General features: G+C 39.8%; 1 protein-coding gene across 2 annotated transcripts in view; it reads left to right on the top strand.

Annotated features, from left to right (window-relative positions):
- LOC134586651 (glypican-5-like) overlaps positions 1-4,067 on the top strand; it is a 300,389-nt gene extending 296,322 nt beyond the window's left edge. For both annotated transcript variants that reach the window (XM_063442343.1, XM_063442344.1), the window contains one exon: positions 1,330-4,067. In XM_063442343.1, coding sequence (XP_063298413.1) covers positions 1,330-1,529 — 200 coding nt within the window. In that variant the 3' untranslated portion in view covers positions 1,530-4,067. The remainder of the gene's footprint in view (positions 1-1,329) is intronic.
- Positions 4,068-22,135: the final 18,068 nt, after the last annotated feature.

Consider the following 22,135-nt stretch of genomic DNA (forward strand, 5'->3'; position numbering starts at 1 on the left):
GCAAAATCAGCATCTCCTCATAGAGAAAATTCTGCGTTTTCATGCAGAGCGTGGAGACACTGAGCAGCAGTGCTACATACTGTGCAGAACTGCCCCAGGAAGCACCTCCAGTGGCCACTTGGAGGAGCTTCCTGGGGCAGTTCAGGCATAAAAAATGCCTGAAGGCAATGATTTTACTCACCAGAACAACTACATTAAGCTGTAGTTGTTCTGGTGACTATAGTGTCCCTTTAAATATAACTGGACATATAATGAAATCACGCAGTTGGGCAATATATTTTAGAGCTGATAAATTACAGAGCTGTTTGTTTATAATTTCGCTGGCCTGCTTTTATGTAGGCGGTTTGGTACTTTTTGATATTCATTGCCTTACGTGGTTGCGGCAGGAGATCAAATTACTCAGGCCAGATTTGGATATTGTACATGTTATAACTTCACAACATGTGCTGATATTACAAATCAGGGTTTGAAGGCAGAAAGAAAATCATTTGGATTAATATTTCGCCGGCGTCCAGGATGTAGCTGATAAATTGATATAAATCAGAGAAAGGGTGGGGGAGGTTCTGACCAGTCATCCCAGGAGAACAGAACAGATGAGGCTGTGAAATGTCTGCCTGGGAGGATGACAGTGATAGAATTGCTCACATTGCTGTCTGTCACCGCTCTGATGCCTTCTCTGAAATGTGTCCCTAATGATCTTTAATGGCAATCTGAAGGATTTCTTTTGTTGAGTACAAAATCTATCCCTAAAACCCAACATGACTTCTATTCATTGTAACCTTAAAGTACATATTGTACAGCTGTATCATGAGAACATATAACGTGACTATACTATACCATAAACATTACATGATATATTATATGCAAGTGCACCCAAGGATAGATGTCTGTGTACAGATGTATGCATGATCACATAATTAAACCTTCCTTAAGGGATCATTGTCATGGGAATAAACACTACTGTCGTATTTAGTAACATTTAGTATACAGCTTATTTATGCATTGTACAGCATTGTTTGAACTTACTTGGGCTCTCATTCTACGTTGCATATTTGCTATGTCCTGCCATAGGCCAGTGCTTGATAAAGTGTGTTTTAGGACTGAAATGAAGAGACACTGATCGCCTTTGCGCCTCAAAATAATATATGCACAAACAAAAAGTATTAATATTATGACAACATTGTATTTCCTTCTGATTCATTTCCGGCACGTACACAATGGAAATGTGATGTAAAATACTGTTATGATAATTTTTTGTTTTTTTGTATTTGGTTCTACAGATTGCTTTTGTATCCCTGAATGACACAATGCATGTTTTCTCTGTTTCAGATGCAAAGCAACCTAACGTTTCCAGCGAAGCAAAACCTTCCAGACTTCCTGGCCCAAGTCCAACCAAGATATCACGTAAACAGCAAAATGTGGCAAGCTCTGGCAGTGGACAAGCAGTTCCATCACCGATACTGGTGGCAACCTTCTTAATAGTGTTTCAGTACGTTCTACTGCTTTGTGGTGCTACAGTTATTTTTTAGGAATCTGCTAATAAGCCTTTGCAAGACATGTCCATGTGAAACAAGAACATTGCTTTTATAGGGTGGACGTGAAAAGAGCAAAAGGGTCCGACCCTGGTTGTGTATCCTTTTTAAAAAAAAAAAGTTAATGGAATAACAGATTAGCTACTTGATGTGTTATTTTTAGGTGGTGACACGTTTATAAATAGCTCACACGACAAACACCATTAAAAAGCAGGCTCTGTTATGAAAGTTTCACAATTCTGATCTACGTTTCAAAAAACTAAACACATATTCTATGGAGAATAAACTTTGCAAAGTGATTCCTAATAACCCATCACTCAATGTTGATCGGTCTGCACTGTTTCTGAAATATCAGGCACGAATCTGTTACATTTCACCAACTGTGCGTTTTGAGTATGAGTTTCGATGCACTTTAGAAGCTACTAGACAGTTTTGCTTCGGATTCTGTCAATACCTCTAGAACGCTCTTTTCAGATATGTATCTCCATCTCAATGTTACCAGACACTTGTGTTCTTCTCACAAGGATGCTTTATATTTTCTGTGTATTTTGATACAATATTTACTGCTAGAACTATCTGTGTTTTTCCAAAATGTTATCTCTGTGATATTACCTTCAGTGTTAACTAGCCACTGGAACTTCAGCTATTGTGGACAATTCTCTGCCAGAAAGCCCACAATAGCTGGAAGGCCAAAGATCACTAGTCCATGTGACTAAGATCAATTGTCTACATTGCCAAGATCCTGAGAAGAAACAAGAAGATCTTAGTAACTCTACAGGGAATGGTGGGCGGTTAATCGGGATCTGAATGACAAATCTCCTATGACAAAGAGCAGAGAGCAGATCTATATGGCACACTATGGAAACATCTGTTTATTAAAAACAATGTTTTGTACCATATTTGACCAGCTTACCACCCATGCTACCTCCCACAATCTTTCCATTTCTGGGAATACTTACCCAAAGCATGTTTTAAGAGACTATGCAACTTAGTGAACTGAATCACAAGACATGCCCCTCGATCCTTCACTTGACTTGTAGAGGACAATATTTTACCACCGCTACGAGACTATTCTGAGGATTATATGGCCTTTCCATTGATAAAACTAGCATCACCATATGTAATCATTTGAATGAATTACTACAATTCAGCAGATATTTATCGTTGTTAAAGACTGTGTATTATGGACAGTGACACTTGTCTTTTCATTGAGTTTTAATCGACAGGTCAACAATTTAATAAAAAATGCTGGAGTCATAAATGTTTCTGTGCCAAGAAAGCCAGAAAAAAAATATAGATTTTTTATAATGATCATTAGCCTAACTGAACGATGTGTGTATGTGTATATATATATATATACACATACATACATACATACAAAGTCACACACACACAATATCATTTAATTCAACAAGTGCAACAAGTAATGTATGACCCCTTGGCCACTACATCAGAACTTGGTAGACTTGAGCACAAATGTGTTTGTTGACCGAATCATTCCTGTTAACCTACGTCCGAATGAATCAATCCATCTGAGATCTACATGTGGAACCTCATAAGACTCCACATCTAAATCTTGGATGGATCAATTATTTCGGGAAAAAAATTACAGGAATTTGATTTGTTCATCGTTACTGAAACAGATGTGCGCACAAGTCTAGTACTTGTACTTAAGAAACTGGTAAGATCGCTATACTGGAAAGTGGAAGATTGAGATTTTAGTAAAATGTTTTTGTTTGTTTTTAATACAAGTTTTATTGAGGGGATTGTACAATTGCAGCAGTGTTTTATAGGGTGGGAGCATGTATAAAGCTTTGTCCAGAAACACTTTGGAATTTTAATTATATATTTAGCTTACATACCCAGATTCTGATAAATGTTGGCATGTTAAAAATAAGCATAATAACAATCTAGCAGTATTAAGAAACTCTGTAATTTATTAGCTGTAGAAATACTAGGTTTAAAATAAAGTTACATTTTTTATTTGTTTTAATTAAAATTTCACATTTTCAATTGTATTCAAAAACCTTCTCCGCTTTTATACCACCAGTAATGATCATTTTCAACAGAATGATTGGTCCACTTGCCATCCGGTGTTACAGGTTAAGTGTGGAAAGGATTAACAACAAAATGTTCAGAATAGTTTTGATTTTATAAAAATTATAAATCATAGTTATTGCACTGAAGCAATTACAAGACTCTGTAATTCCTTGCAGTCAGCAATTCATGGACATCGGCAATGTATCCAAAGATCTTTTATCAAGAATTGTTACATGTTAATTCTCAGTCCAATACTAACTAGAATCGCCCAAGCATCGTCATTAATAAATCTTGCTTAGCTAGTGTTTTTAATGTGACTTGCTAATTGCAATTACATATTATAGACACTGATTAATAAGATATGCAAAATCATTAATTAAGGCATGTTCTTCTAGACAACAGACATCAAATGTTAAAATTTGCTGAGGTCCTTTTTGTGTGTTTCCATATATTTCATGATACTGTCCATTTTTAAATAAACCGGATATAGACCTATTTTATGTCATCGAATTCAGTTGTTATCAAATTTGACATTTTCTACACACCACACTCAGCAGAGATGGTAAAAACTGTTGGGATGTTATGTTTTACTCCAGTAACATATAGTGATATTTAATCATGACCTGAAATTACAGAACAGATTTGTATTCATTTCTGGGGTACAGATTATGAAATCTGAAGAGTTGTGCTTTATCTGAACTCAAACCAAGTATATGAACTAGTGACTTCAATATTTATGGAACCCATTAGCCTAAATGTCTTTTAGAAAAAGTATTATACCTAATGTAGAGGACGAATGTATTAATTAGTTTATTCCCCCATCCCTCTTATCTGTGGCCAAGGAGGGGGGGCAGTACATTCCCTGGTGGTCTGGTGTTACTATGCAAGCTTGCTGTCTTGTATAGTGAAGGGAAGGAATTGCCAATTCCAGATTCCCCCTTTGGCAGGTGCTCTCCCTCTCTCACGAGCCCTGGCATTGTGCATTGTAACCCGCGGCAAAGCTCTGACAGATGGGCTCGCAAGAGAGTGAGAGGACCTGCTGGAGGTAGAAGCAAGAGTCTCCTAGGCACCCCTTCACTATACTAGATGGCAGTGACCCAGGAACTTATATCTGTATCACATTGGTATTTACAGGTGCACACAGGCACAAACAGGCCCCTCAGGTTACATGTACACAGAGGTACAGATTGTGTGTGTGTGTGTGTGTGTGTGTGTGTGTGTATATATATATATATATATATATATATATACACGTACGTATGTATGTACTTTTTCCATCCATGCAAACATTTTGGGAAAAACTATTTGGACGAATCAAAGGGTGCAAAACTCGGCCAATCAGTGTACTGCACAATATAAATATTATGGATATATTTTGCAGAACACTTTTCGCACTATTTGGGTCAAGTGAGAAAAACTAACCAAATAGGGAAAAAGAAGCAGAGCAGTAAAAATCTAAATTTATGTATTACATCTTTATTAAAGGTACACTATAGTCACCAGAACAACTACAGCTCATTGTAGTTACTCTGGTGAGTATCGACAGTCCCTGCTGGCATTTTCAGGCAAACACTATCTTTTCAGAGAAAAGGCAGTGTTTACATTAAAGCCTGGGGCAGGCATAGGCAACCTTCGGCACTGCAGATGTTTTGGACTGCACCTCCCATGGTGTATTGCCAGCATCATTATCAGTAAGAGCATTATAGGGGATGTAGTCCACAACACCTGGAAACAAAATTTGAGTTTTAACAATTTCTAAGGGGGGAATAGCCACCTAAATGGTGGTTTTAACACTATAAGGTCAGGAATACATGTTTGTGTTCTTGACCTTATAGTGTTCCTTTAAATATTTAATTGCATAAAAATAGATGTATTTCTTTTTTTCTGCTCCTCTACTTTTTCCCTTTATTGGTCTCTTCTTAATTCATCTATGAATAAAATTTAGTGCTCTCCCTTAACCGTCGATTATCTTTTTTCCGTCAATTATCTAAATTATTTTTGGCGCCACTGACAGAACTCTAAATTCTAAAAACAAAACAAAACTGTTCTGTGCATTGTCCATTTTATTTGTTTCATGATTCATCCAGATATCGATTCAGAGTTAGCACGAACGACCTATCGCCCATAATTTAGTCGAATCGTATTTCGTTTGAAACCGAAGTCTACTATCTTCTACAAAAGTAACCCTTTGAACGCAATGTGTTCTGCTCACACTCCTCAGTAAAATAAGGATTGTGACCATGCAATACATGCGGTTACCATGGCTGTAACCGATAACCTTGGCACTGCAGATGTTCATGAATAATATTTCCCATGTTGTTAAGAGATTGCATAGTCCACCAACAAGGTCGATGTTGGCTATTACTGGCCCGTTACATAAGTTTTTTAGTAGTAGCTCTGCAGAACTGATGGAATAAAAACAAAACAAAACACCTATTTCCTATAGACTGGTTCCATGCAAAATAAATCTGTACTACTCGGAATGACAACTGTGTAAACAGAGCCTTCAAATCCATCCACATATTACAATTCTACCCTCTTTGTCTCGTGCATCCTATCTACCTTTTGTTTAAGTTTTCTATGTATTATCAAATTATTAAAATTGCTTACTATGGAAGTTTTATTAAAAAATATTTTATGATGAAAAAAAAATCTTGTTTGTTTTACTGTGCTAGATTTGTGATATATTTCTGAAGAATAAGCTAGCTATATTGTTATCGTAACAGATTTTTATACATGGGATTTATTTGCTAAGTCTCAAGATTTTAACTCTAATATCAATGGGAATAATCTGATTTTAAGTCACAGTATCTAAATCTGATTCAGATTCTACTGTTTTGTGCAGATACTTAAGTGTGTTAAGTGATATAGTTTTACTATAATATGAGCAGTCCTACAATCCTGGCTGAGTTGTGGAGAAGGAGGACATACGGACGTGTGGACCTTTTCCTATATAACCCTAAAAGATCAATTTTTTTGAATTTTAAAGGGATATTCTACAACATGTTGTCGTGTTTATGGTATCTAGACAGACCAGATCAAACCCAAGCATCCCAAAAATCAGCAATGAACTTTCATTACAGTTCTAAGAGGTACAAGTTGGCATGTCTAAATAGTATTGCCACCTACATCTACCAATGTCCCATTCCAATGATGACCAATTGCTTGAGGATAATGTCTGTAGTTTAAGCCTTGCCTAAGCAAACATCACATCATGTGATCTTGGTATAACTGGATGGCTTGAGAAACGGCTGTGTCATCAAAGTATTTCTCTTTGAGTCAGTGGGATGTGGTCATAATCATGAGCAACTGAGTCAGATGCGGTCATATTTATCACATACAGAAAAACTTGTCCCCATCCTTTTATATTATTTATTTTGTAAGAGTGGAAAGAAAAATATAAAACTTGCTTACAGAGCAAGAATCTCTGTTTGCACCAGTACAGCAACCACTCAGTTGAAGGATTCTGCATTGTATCCAATTCATCTGCTAAAAATAGATTGCTATGAGCCACAGAAGCTATTGGTTTGGCAGAAGAAAAGCTGTCCGTCTTTTTATAAAACATCTCATGAAAGCAGGTTCCCTCTGGCTGGATTTGATTCTCATGGCGTATTGTGGTGCTTGCCAGTTTATGCTGATAACGGCACGCTGTCGGAAAGAACACAAATACACTGTACAACAAAATAACAGACAGAAATTCTACTTTCCATTTTGACTCATTCAACTTCATTAGAACATGGTATTGCTGACTTCTTAGTGCCTAACATTTGAAGTGACAGCATCAATGATTGGGCCACTTGAGATCAAGCAATGAGGCCTCTGTTGTTCTGGCCTATGTCCCTATATAGTCTCACTGTCTGTCTGTATAAAGAAAATACAGAACTTCTGCCGAAGCACAGCTCAGCCATGCTACAACCACTCACCGTCAGAAGACATCCTTTGTGAACTTCCCAAGGGGCAGTCCCACCCTTTGGTGGAATGTTTTGCTTGTTCTCTGTCCTGCCCTACCATATATCAGAAGTTATGCTGAGTTAGGTACTTCCTTTTTCTATACACATGCACACACAGCCAGAGCCAGGTTACCCATTAGGTAACCAAGACAGTTGCCTAGAGCCCAGAATCAGGTCTGGTAGGCCCCTCCATGGTCCTGAAGTTCTGGCTCTAAGATGGCCCTTCACATCCATCAGGTATAAACCATAACTGCTCCCTCGCGGTCCTGCACTCACTAACGAGTCAGAGCGCAGCCACCAGTATTCCAGATGGCTTTGCTCTGACTAACCGAGCACCAGACCACAAGGGAGCAATTATTGAGGTTTGTACCTGACGGGTGCACAAACCTCCTCATCACAGTCCTGGCCTTGTCCTCAAGTAAAAATATAAAACAGATTACAATATTCTATTTAAAATGTTAGTCAAATATTTACATATGATTGTGTATCCTTTTAAGGTAATATTCTGGATAAAGTAACAGACTATTAAAGATGTAAAACAGATACAATTAGAATTGCTTTTTATTTTATTGGGGTCAGCGAATTTTCAAAAAAATACTAATTTAATCTGTTGTTTTCCATCTACGTCACTGGGCTCCAGAAAGTCCAACCCATTGAAACTGATATGGCTTAAAATTGGTTCCATACGCAAAGACATGAAGTATTGGTATCCGGCTTACTGAATTACCAGTATCACTAGTTACCAGAACCCAAAAATTAGTTAGACTTAAAAATACATAACCGTTCAAGTAATCGATTGTAGCACAAGTCATGACGTTTGAAATCCTTCTTCTAACCAAACCTAACTAATCACCCACAACAGAAGAAAACACAGCTACAGTAATAGAACAATAATAATTATAACAATGGTATTCATTTAAATGTACTGTATTTGTTAATTGATAGCCACACTAGACAGCTGCACTCAGGAAGGGCCGGTGTGAGAATTTGTGGCACACAGGAGAATACACATGTGGCTCCCCTCCCCCAAAATATGCCTCTCTTAATCCCTCTTTTACTCCTTTAATCCATTATTTTTCCACTTTTGTGTATCTTTTCCTCCTTATTCCTGTTTATCCCATCTTAATACCATTTTTGGGTCTTTTAACCCCTCCATTTGTCTCTTACCCCCTGTTTTGTCTCTTTTATCCAGTTTGAATGTCTTACTTACTTTACTCAATCTTATCTCCCCTGCTGCCTCTTTAGTGTCTCTTGCCAGCTTTTGGTGTCCCCCTCCCGCCAGCGCCACCCCCACCCAACCCTTCCCCCGCCACTCCCACCCAACCCTTCCCCAGCCTTCTAAATACACACACACACATTCGCTGACAGATACGCATACACTAGCTAACAGAAACACACACTCGCTAACAGACACACACACACTAACAGACACACACACACACACTAACACACACACTAACAGACACACACACTAACAGACACACACACACACACACTAACAGACACATACACACTAACAGACACACACACACACGCTAACAGACATACATACACACACTAACAGACACACACACCACACACACTAACATACACACATACACACACTAACAGACACACACACACACACACACACTAACAGACATGCATACACACACACACTAACCGACATACATACACACTGGCAGACACACACTAACAGACACACACACACACTAATAGACACACACACACACACACACTAACAGACATACATACACACACTAACAGACACACACACACTAACAGACATACATACACACTAGCAGACACACACACACTAACAGACATACACACACGCTAACAGACACACACACACACACTAACCGACACACACACTAAAACACATACACTAACAGACACACACTAACAGACACACACACACACTAACAGACACACACACACACTAACAGACATACATACACACTAACAGACACACACACTAACAGACACATACACACTAACAGACACACACACTAACAGGCACACACACACACTAACAGACACACACACACTAACAGACATACACACACTAACACACACACACACACACTAACAGACATACATACACACACTAACAGACACGCACACACACACTAACAGACACACACACACTAACAGACATACATACACACACTAACAGACACACACACACACACTAACAGACACACACACACACACTAACAGACATACATACACACACACACTAACAGACATACATACACACTAGCAGACACATACACACTAGCAGACACACACACACTAACAGACACACACACACTACCAGACACACACACACTACCAGACACACACACACACACACACTAACAGACACACACACACACACACTAACAGACATACACACACACTAACAGACATACATACACACACACACTAACAGACATACATACACACTAGCAGACACACACACACTAACAGACATACACACACACTAACAGACATACACACACACTCACATATTTGTTTTTTAAATGTAACCCCCCCAGCCTCCTTACCTTTGGAAATGCTGTGGGGGGGTGTTCTCTTCCCCCCTGGTGGTCCAGTGGCTGCTGGGCGGGCAGCATTGGCGGGCAGGCGGCTGGCGAGGGAGCACTTCCCCTGAGCTGTCTGCTCAGCTCCCTCGCGCACCTCAGAGTGAGGCTGGGAACCGGAATATGACGTCATCTTCTGGCTCCCAGCCTCACTCTGCGGCGCGCGAGGGAGCTGAGCAGACAGCTCAGAGGAAGTGCTCCCTCGCCAGCCGCCCACCAGCGCCGCCCGCCCAGCCTAGCTGCCCGCCGGCATGTCTGTTAGCCGCAAGGCTAACAAGACATTTGCCTTGGGCATTTGGGGGCGGCTTTTTTTGCCGCCCCCTGGAAAATGCCGCCCAAGGCAAATGCCTTGTTTGCCTTGCGGCTAATACGCCCCTGTCTAAGCCCTCTCTGTAGTGTGACTCCACCAACCAGTAAGGAGATATTCTGTGTCCTCTACCCAGTCTGACAGGAAGCTGCTTGCTGCTCGTTCAGTGCCCTGGAAATAACAGCGAGCAGCTCCCTTTCACACCTGGTACAGGATATTGAAGATCCTCTAGCCGAGGTCCGCAAGGCCAGCTATACAAATTTACTGGCTGGTGGAGCTCTGTGCATCCCATTCCCACCTGTCATCCAGACTTTGTCCCACCCACCCCCTACCCCGCAGGTTGTTACACCAAAAGATAACTGCCTGCTTATGGGCTGAATTCCCTGAGTGTACTCTGGATATCACAAGCAGATCAAACCATGCACTTGTACTTCTCTGTATGTGGACTTAGGAGAAATGTGGGAATAGAAAGAAAACTCAGGATGCTGGGACAGAAGCCTAAATTAGGGACTGTTCCTCTGAATCCAAGACTGTTGAGTGGTGTACTAAAGCCTCTCTATAACCATGTTTGTGAGGTTTTTAAGAAATACCTGTTAATGCAAGTCATGGAAAATGTACTCACGAAAAAGCAAATTGCAGTAAATTGAAAACCAGATTGTAACATTTAGGATAAAATATCCCAGATGAATTGATTATATAAATGTTTGTAGTAGGCTGAATCTTCACACTCGTTAAAAAATGTAAATGAAACTCTATCAAATGTGGGAGCTGAAAACTGGTAAATGAAGGTAATGCTGACCCAAGTATCAAAGAACAAAGAATAAGATGGACATTGCTCGCTGAAAATATAGAATCAGAAACATACTGTATATTGTTCCCTTTCATCACATAAAAGGATGAGTCACTAAACCGAAAATGCTAAAAATAAAACCGAAAACAATATACTGGGAATCATTCGACTACAAATTTCCTCAAGCTGAAAAATGTTAAAATGACATGAAGAGATCATACATGTGGTTTTGACATTCCACTACTGCATTTCCTTTGGTCTACTGCTTTCCTTAATTAGAATCTGTGTAATCCCTCGTGAAGATATTGCAATGCCTTTCCAGAGAAGCTGAGCTCTGGATCCATCTGTTGTGAGTGTTAAGGCTTTGATTTACCTAATCGCAGATAAAACTGCAGTCAGAAGAGTCTATGTCATTTCATCAGATCCTACGCAGCCCGAGATCCGCAATGAATATGTTCATTTTTTATTTAGCCATTAAAATAAGAATGTCAAATAAAGGGATATATTACAGTATAGTCCTAGAATTAAAATGACAATATTTTCTGTATTTTCTGACAAGTATTGCAGGATTGTTTTTGAAAAAGATCACAATTCAAAAATGTCGTCAAAGATCTTACCTGCCCATTTGAACCCTGTTATAATGCAGTGATAAGTGGCGTAGATGTCATTAAACCTTTTATATTCCAAATCAACCAGGAAGGATATATTGAGATTTCTCTCGTTTTCACGTATGTCCTGAGTCCACAAAACATTGCATCATTACAATAGGGTACAATATTAAAAAAATAAAAAAAATAACACAATGTACAATATATATATATATATATATACACACACACATATATAAATTCAACACGTATGTTTCTTTAAACGGATTCAGTTCGGACTTTTATGGCATAGGGTATATGTGTATTTATTTTGTTATCAATTTTTCTTTGTGATTTTGTTCTCACTGTGATTATTTCTATTTTATGTCTGTTAAATCATTCAAAAGGAATCATTAGGATACGTTTTTGTGAATTTGCTTTGAAGCATAATAGGGAAGGTAGCTGAGGTGTGTGCTACTCATGCCTTAATTTTGATATTTTGATATTTGATATTTTATGAGATATTTGTTAATGGAAATAGTTAGAATAATATTTTCAGTTGTTTTTGAAAGTATTTTACGTGTTAAGTTTGGTAAGTGTCCAAAAATGCCATTAATGTGCCAACCACTCTTCTTTTTGTGATTGTGATTACTTATGTTTGATTGTTTTGTGCAGTTTTGGGCATTTTTCCACAGAACCAATAATTGTCAGATTTTGGAAACGTGAGATTGTGATCTTTCTGACACTGCTAACAGCTCATTGGCACACATTATGCTGAAAATGATCAATTCATAGACTGTGATTTACCTCAACATATGCAACTAGTCAAACTAGACCCCATACCTGCAAACTTTGTTTATATGCTGTCCACGGTGATATTAATCAGTTGTACAATGTATTGAATGAATTGACAATTCACTATGTATATGAGCACACTATTTATATAACAAGTCCTTGTGCAAGTCCCAAAATACACATCTTCAGAATTAGAATTTTACTTAATATATAGGGTTCTGTACTCAGAATATGACCTTCAAAACTGAACATCAAAAAGCCCTGTCTCTCTCCATTCCAGCCAAATTCATGTCACTCCTTAAATCATTTTTTGTTTTATATTAGCAACCTATAAACTCCTAATCTTGCAATTCTGTAAATTTCAGATATTAATACATGTTTATCCAACGCTGTCCATAATTATAGTGTATTCACATGCTTCATATTGCTGATTTGGTAATCCAAACCCTCATCTAATGAATAGTTATGGGCACCATAACCGCTATAGCAGGGGCAGGCAACCTTTTAGCAGCACTGTGGTGTTGAGTTTGTGTGGATTGTGTGTATGTTTGTGTGTGAGCTGTTCATATTATTTGTATGAGGGGAGGGTTATTCTGCATTTCTGTGTATATCTAGCAGTGTGGGTGGCTTCCCTTGGGTTCAGTGGGGACCAGGCTGGCCAGGGTACAGGTCAAAAACAGGAGCAGCAACACCAGCTGTGGGCTGCTCTACTACAGTGTGGATTCCCATTCACAAGTGCTGGGAGGAAGTGATCAATGCATAAATTGAGGATTTGCAGATATCTGAAGTTTCACTGGGACTCCTGATAGGCCAGAGCCTGTTTGGCTGTAGCAGCCTTGAGTGCCGTGCAAAGACACCTCAAGTGCCCTGCATGGCACTAGTTCTACCCTTATTCTATGGTGTTCTGTAGAGGCTTAGGTGGTGCTTGGAGTGTTCCTTTAACTTGGAGGAAAATATGGAAATGTAGTATTTAACAGCTGTTTTGATCTTCTTGACCTTAGTCACGCTAGTGTCTTCTCTCTGTCTTCCTGTCTGTTTGTCTGTCCGTCCATATCTATCTATTTATCTATCTATCTGTATGTCCATATCTATCGATCTATCTATCTATCCGTCCGTCCATATCTATCTATCTATCTATCTATCTATCTGTATATCCATATCTATCTATCTATCTATCTATCGATGTATGTCTGTCTGTCTATCTGACTTTCTGGGTAGATCCATATTACACAGTTGGTAGAGGTTACATTTTAGTGAATACATTTGATGTGGATAATTGAGGAATATAGCACTCTTACTATCTTTCTATCTCTCTATATCTATCTATCTATCTGTAACATGTGTGCAGCCTGTATACATAAGATGGTGAATAATATTTAATTCAATGCCTCCCACACGCTTTCTGTTCTGCTCTTTATTTAATTAAAATATGAATTTAACCTTGTGGTAGAAAACAGATAATATTAAAAGTGTGTCATATGTTGAAAATGTAATTACATTAGAATAGCCAGTTTTTCTTCAGTATATTAATATGAATTTATACCAGGACAGACTGTAGCACAAGCAGACCAGATTTTTGGATCAAAATCAGGGGACATTTTCTTACAGGTGGGTGTAAAAACAGATTTTGTTGTGAGGTTATGAGCATATCGTGATTATACATATGCAATTCATTCATTCTGTTTGACTGTTGTTAAATATTAAAGGACAGTATTTAATAAAAAAGAATTGTATTCACTGAGGCACGGCTCATTTCTAATGTTGAAGATGCTTTTTACTAACCACCAGCTACACACCGAAGCACCTCTTGCTACTGTTAGTGAATAACTACTTTTTACCGACTGCAAAATTTCACCAGTAGCGACAAGCAGTTACCGGCTGCGTCTTCTTAAATTCAGTTACAAAGTGACAGCTAATGACTCCCACTATTCTCTATGTTGGCCGCTAACTACTACATAGTGACTAGTTTCCAATCGAGTTGCTACTATTTAACGGTGGACCGAAACCCTGGAAATCTAAGCCTCTTGTCAAATAAAGGAAAATGCATGTTGACTATTAGACATGTGCAATTCGTCTCGGTCCGATTATGTATACGAACGAATTTCAGCCAATTCGGACATTCGGGCACTTACGAATGTCCGAATTGCCAAAGTGCCGAATTGTCGAGGTCCCGAAGTTCCGAAATTACCCAATTTCCAAAGTGCTGAAGTGCCGAAGTTCCGAAGTTGCCGAAGTTCCGAAGTGTCAAAGTGCCGAAGTTCCGAAGTGTCAAAGTGCCGAAGTTTCGAAGCACAGTATTGCCTAAGTACTAATATACTTACCCAGTGAAAGAAGAAGACTGTTACATTGTATACAATTTTAAATAAAAAGTATACAAACATAGCCAGGATTCAGCTGTAAGCATTTGCGACACTTACAACAATCAAGTAACATACATTCATATAAAATGTAAGTTACTTAGCCAGTCAATGTAATGACAGGGATGAATAAGTAGATAACTCCCTAATTCCCACGATATTAGGGAGCTATCTACTAAAAGGCAGAAAGACCTAAATTGGCCTTTCAGCCAAATTTACCAATACTAAGTAAAGATTACTTAGTATTAGTAAATTATGCCCCTACTCGCTATACCGCAAGTAGGGTCATGACTATTAAAAAGTGACGGGCTTTTAACCCCTTAAGGACACATGACATGCGTGACATGTCATGATTCCCTTTTATTCCAAAAGTTTGGTCCTTAAGGGGTTAAACTAAAGGGGGGACCTATTGCCGCCACCCCGGGCCCCCACCCCTGAGCGGAGGGTAGATGCCCTAAATCAGTATAAGGGGGGGACCTAATGTCCTCCCCCCTGAGCGGCAGGTGGGGGCCCTAATGTAAAATAATGGGGGGGACCTATTGTCCTCTCCCCGGGCCCCCACCCCTGAGCAGCGGGCGGGGGCTCTAAATCAGAATAAGGGGGGCCTAATGTCCTCCCCCCTGGCCCCCACCCCTGAGCGGTAGGTGGGAGCCCTAAATACTAATAAGGGGGGGACCTAATGTCCTCCCCCTGGCCCCCACCCCTGAGCAGTGGGTGGGGGCCCTACAGTACAAAAAAGGGGGGGACCTAATGTCCTCCCCCTGGCCCCCACCCCTTAGCGGCAGGTGGGGGCCCTAAATACTAATAAGGGGGGGACCTAATGTCCTCCCCCTGGCCCCCACCCCTGAGTGGTGGGTGGGGGCCCTAAATTGGAATAAGGGGGGGTACCTAATGTCCTACCCCCTGGCCCCCACCCCTGAGCGGTGGGTGGGGGCCCTAAATACTAATAAGGGGGGGACCTAATGTAAAATAATGGGTGGGGGACCTATTGTCCTCCACCCGGGCCCCCACCCCTGAGCAGTGGGGGCCCTAAATCAGAATAAGGGGGGGACCTTATGTCCTCCCCCCTGGCCCCCACCCCTAAGCGGTGGATGGGGGCCCTAAATACTAATAAGGGGGGGACCTAATGTCCTCCCCCCTGGCCCCCACCCCTGAGCAGTGGGTGGGGGCCCTAAATTGGAATAAGAGGGGGGGACCTAATGTCCTCCCCCTGGCCCCCACCCCTGAGCAGTGGGTGGGGGCCCTAAATACTAATAAGGGGGGGACCTAATGTCCCCCCCCTGGCCCCCACCCCTGAGCGGCAGGTGGGGGCCCTAAATTGGAAAAGGGGGGTACCTAATGTCCTCCCCCCAGCCCCCACCCCTGAGCGGTGGGTGGGGGCCCTAAATACTAATAAGGGGGGGGACCTAACGTCCTCCCCCTGGCCCCCATCCCTGAGCGGCATGTGGGGGCCCTAAATTGGAATAAGGGGAGGGGGGACCTAATGTCCTCCCCTGATTGGATCAGGCTACCACATGTCAGCAGACTTGTTTTTCTGAGTCTAACAGCATGCAGATCTACAGCTTCAGGCTTGAATACAGTAAGATTTTTACTATATTTATGGAGGCATGAGGGGTCCAGGGGGACTAGATGCTGGTGTTATATATATATATGCTATATGGTCAGGAATACATGTTTGTGTTCCTGCACCTATAGTGATCCTTTATACAGGACCCATTTCACCACTTTACCTCCTATTGTCACGTATCCACATCAGTGGAGGCTAGTGAAGTTTTAAGATGGTGGGACACCAGATTTCTCCAACAGAATTTTTCTCCTCCCTGTACAGTACAGAGATACTCATACAATACAGAGAGCTGAGTATAATACAGAGATGCTCACTCAATAAAACCAGCTGGGCACAACATAAAGATATCTTTAAATGCATAGAGCTGGGTACCATACCAAAAACAGAGATATAATACACAGAGCTGGGCACAATACAAAGCTACTTATATGATACACAGAGCTGGGTAGAGATACCCATACAACAGGTAGAGCTGAGTACAATACAGAGAAATAAAACACAGAGGTGGAAACAATAAGGAGATGAAGGGCCCTGCAGAACTTAATCACACAATTAAAGAGACAACTAATTTTCACCGTATTATTTTGGCTTACCAGAAATGTTTTTCCATCATGTTTTCGAAACTACTGCAAATATTTTTCCCCACCGTAAAAACTGGTGAGGCACTGCCCCAAGTGCGCATGTGGACGAGCCTCCACTGACCCACATATCTTTTATTTATTCCAGTAAAAAGCAAAATATAAATAAGTATTGATTTGGATGTAAAAAAAAAAAAAAAAAAAGCACTGGTGTTTAATTCTAATGGACAATTAATAAGCATTCAGTTTATCCCAAATGTTATCACCTTTATAATTTTACACACCGATAGCAGGTACATTAGCTATGATGGTTTATGATATACATAATCCAGTTTTTCATTGCAGTATTCAGCAGTAGTGATGTCACGAACATAAATTTTCGGTTCGCGAACGGCGAACGCGAACTTCCGCAAATGTTCGCAAACGGGCGAACCGGGCGAACCACCATAGACTTCAATGGGCAGGCGATTTTTAAAACCCACAGGGACTCTTTCTGGCCACAATAGTGATGGAAACGTTGTTTCAAGGGGACTAACACCTGGACTGTGGCATGCCGGAGGGGGATCCATGGCAAAACTCCCATGGAAAATTACATAGTTGATGCAGATTTTGGTTTTAATCCATAAAGGGCATAAATCACCTAACATTCCTAAATTGTTTGGAATAACGTGCTTTAAAACATCAGGTATGATGTTGTATCGATCAGGTAGTGTAAGGGTTACGCCCGCTTCACAGTGACAGACCAAACTCCCCGTTTAACTGACTGTGAGGTACAGGGTCAAAGTTTACTCAATGATGACGAATAGGAGGCGGATCGAACTGCGCATGTGTTCGCCCGCCGCAGCGAACGCGAATACGCTATGTTCGCCAGGAACTATTCGCCAGCGAACCGTTCGGTACATCACTATTCAGCAGTTAAATTTCCCAGCCGTGCATTGTTTTTTCCAAGCAGAGAAATGCTGAAATCTATTTGATCTTGCTCTGGATAAAGAAGTGAGTCTGAGATAAACTGTTCCTTTGCTTTGATATAGGGGTGGATTTGCAAAGGAACAAACTGTTTTCAATCTGATGAAGCTTAGATCAGAGTGTGATTGTGATTTCTGAAAATTCCTATACAAACAGTGGATAACTATCAGATAGCACTAAAATGTAACCTCTACCAACTGTGTAAAATGGATCTACCCAAAACGAAAGAAAGACAGACAGGTAGACAGGTAGGTAGATAGATAGATAGATAGATGACATATATTTATATAAGTTAGATGGTATGATGATTAATAGTTAATGATAGGGTAGATTATGTGTTAATGCTTAGTGTTAGTGTAGTGTAAGTGTTACTATTTAGATACAATATCAGTGTCATAGGGGGTTAATAGGTTGTGGTATTGTAATACAGTGGTTAAATGTTTTGTATAGTGAAATTTCCCAGAACATAGATTAGAGGGATTCCCTGCTCTGTTGCATTTGTCTATGTTCAGAGAAATGTCCCCGAACATAGACAAACGCAGCAGATCATGGAATCGATCCACGACGGCTCGCACTTACCACCCCGTGAGAGAGCTGGTCGTAAGTGCGAGCCGTTGTAAAACAGGTAGGTCACAAAATGAGGACCACCTGTAATAATGCTCCCAGTAATGTGTCTTTAAACTACAATAAATGTGTTTAGAAAACAGTCTGTGTAAATAAGATACATTACTCATATTCTAAATTACATTTTAGTTGTATAAATTGTTATTAGTAAGTTAACTAGAATTTCTCAAAGAAATTCTGCCCCTTGCCACACCCCCACTCACACCCCTAAAATTAAAGTGTCCCTCTTTGTCCATTTGAAATGTTGGGAGGTATGTTTGTGTGTAGTGTAATGTAGTGCACTTTACTTTAAGAAGCTGCACTGGGACATACCTGTCCCAGTGCTGCCTGAGATTAGCGATTATACAGTATGTATATGGATATATATTCCATCTATAAGGGTAATTTTAATCAGACAACAATAATTACATGCAGCATATAATAATGTAATTAATGGGTAGACATTAACGTCATTGATTTGTTTATCTCTGCAGTATTCTACCTGGTGCTAATGATAACTCTAATGCTTGAATCTCTCTTTGTCTTTCCTTTTTCTTTAGATGATCAAATAATGAAATAAAATATTCTCTGCTGATCAGTAGGGGTTCCTAAATGCAGATCTATATTAAGGTTCATAATAAGCAAAACAGTAGGAAATATGGATACTAAAAACCTATAAAAATCTTCATGATTCCTATCTAACCCAAAGAGAATGTGCAATAGCTATTTTCAGCTCCCTTAGTGCATAGAAGATGGATTCACGCGGTTCTCCGTGAGAAGGTTGTAGCTTACAAAGAGCCCCCTTGAGTTTATGGCTGCAGATGAATATGTCAGTTATAAGCACCTTTGATGAATGTTGTCTGTTGTTGACACAGAACCATTATGATCAACAGAGAAAAAGTTTGAATTTTACTTAACTCTTTGCATTGTTCTTCAAGCAGGAGATTGTTTTTCTCTTGAACATTGATGCTGTCACTGAGCCTTCTGCGATTTGTCTAAGTTCTCAGATTGTGCTCCTAGTTTCCCAGGACCCTAATTAAATGTGGCTGTGATGGAAGTGTCTCCCTTATTTTTACCTTTAAAAATTGGGGGGAAATAATAAACATTTCGGCTTACATTCATTGAGTAGTATCAAATGCTACAGTAAGTCCTCAGCTCCTGATCTACCTACTATACAAAAAGGAAATCAATCAATCTGAGAGCTCTATTAGAAAAGCGTGTCTCTTTGTTATATATCTAGGTATAAATCTGGGGTTTTATAACTTCTAGCTTAATATACAACTTGTTTCTTTTACTAGAGAGTGAAATACAAATACAATTACAAAGTTGTTTTCTGTATTCAAGGCACAAGATACATTTGCAATGGAACACTCCATTGGATTGTGCTTATATTAGGTATAAAAGGAGAGTGGGTATAAGCATAGGCATCCACAGCGTGTGTCCCAGGTGTGCCTAAGCACACCCCAATGCAGGGGCAAAATGTTCTACCTGCCTCTTGTCACACTTTTTATGTGGGCTGGAATTAGCTTATTAGAGTTTTTAAGAAAACCTCTGTATACACATAGCTATCGTTAGAGCAGACATATATTTTGTGCCTCTTTTGTTAAATTAGCATTTTAAATTAGCATATTTTAAAACAAAGTTTTCTCTGGGTACACCACCTCATATAAAGGGCTGCACATGCCTATGGGTATGAGCATGTCCTCATTGGGCCTAGTATGCTCAGATTCCTGGAGCTGGATGGGGAGATGCGGGTAAAGACCTGAATTTTCTTTCCTGATTTTTAAAGCACTACTCTGGGTAGAGGTGGCCATCTAGTCATGGAGAGCAGACAGTTGAATCATAAATAGGTTCACAAAAGAAAATTTGTAGATCACCTGAATTTCACAGTCAAACTTCTGCAAAGAACCCTCGGCCTAGAGCACAGCACCAATAAAAGCCAAGCAGACACTACAATTCTGGCCAAAAGAATAGTGCCTGCTGGATGGGCACCAATCCCTGTTTCCCAGATGTTTGCCTGCTGTATATGTATCTGTGTTTGCCAGTTGTCGGTTGTAAGACATGAGGTTTCTTCAAAGTCAGGGTAACAGAGCAAGACAGCATGCCAAGGTCAGATCAGTGGGGTACTGAAGAATGCATTTGGGATAACTAGAAACAAAAGTTGTGCAGCCTCTGCCAAATGTGACAGGAGGTATTAGTGTGGATGTGCACATGCAACACAGGACAGTGCATCATGAAAGAAATCTAATTATTAAAAGTCAAGAAGTGGCCCAGGACAAAGTCTATAATAACTAAGGATGGCACAATGGCAGACACACTAAGTGATGAGAAGTAGCAAGAGTGACACCATTCCCTGGACAGCTAAATATGACAAAACTATGATGATACATTTATCAGAATTTAGTGTGTGGGAGATAATTCAAGTGTGACTATATATATATTATTTGTCTTTTCTTTATTCTGTAAATAAATCAATAGGATTTTATATGCGTAGCAAATGGAGACACAGAATAGCAGAGCATAAATTTGCAGAGCATAACTTATATCGGCACAAAATTAAGTCCCAAATCCCTATGCATTTTTGAATAACTGGAGGTTTTTGGTATCACTCCAAAGACCATTAGATTGTAAGCTTATCTGCCACGTCAAGGCAAAACCTCTTAGGTGAGTCCTATACTAACAATTCACCTTGCTTCCTTGAGCTTCAGGTAAGAATAAATCTCTATTCAGACAGAGAGGGGTATTTTTATGGACCCATACGTACTTATTAACCATTAATAGGGAACACATGGGGTGGGCGGCAGCATTGTAACAGAGTTGTGTGATGTGGCAGGTGAGCTTACAATTTAATGGCCATTGGAGTGATATTAAAAACCTTCAGTTATTTAAATTTGCATCGAGATTTGGGATTGTGCGCGAGTAACACTTTTCTTTGTTTTTTATCATAATTTATATCTGTCTGATGGTATTATTTTTTTGCTCAATCCACGTAAATTCACATGATGTCTGTGATCAACTCCACACACAGCAACACTGAGCTCTTCCTGGATACATTTCTTTATTTATAAGCTTACCAGGTCTTTACAATCTCTTTATTGGTTTATGATAGCTGCCAGTAGGCAGACTGAAAACATATGCTTCCAATATTGTAGCTAAAACATTTTAGAAGATATGTATCTTAAGGAAATACTGTAAGAACAGATAACGACTGACAGCAAAATACATCTCAAAGCAGTCACAAATAATAAATACATGTGAACACAGTGCAAAAAGGCATCACAGTGCACCCTACAAATCTGAGTGACATTTTGTATAGACAAAATCAAAATTATTATTAACAACAGCAGGAAAAATTTATAAAAAATATAGAATTATATATACACTGATATATACTGACAGGTGAATTGAATAACATTGATTATATCGCTATAGTGGTATCTGTCAAGGGGTGCGATATATTGAGCAGAAAGTGAAC

Source organism: Pelobates fuscus, chromosome 2, assembly GCF_036172605.1.
Source record: "Pelobates fuscus isolate aPelFus1 chromosome 2, aPelFus1.pri, whole genome shotgun sequence".
Classification (NCBI taxonomy): domain Eukaryota; kingdom Metazoa; phylum Chordata; class Amphibia; order Anura; family Pelobatidae; genus Pelobates; species Pelobates fuscus.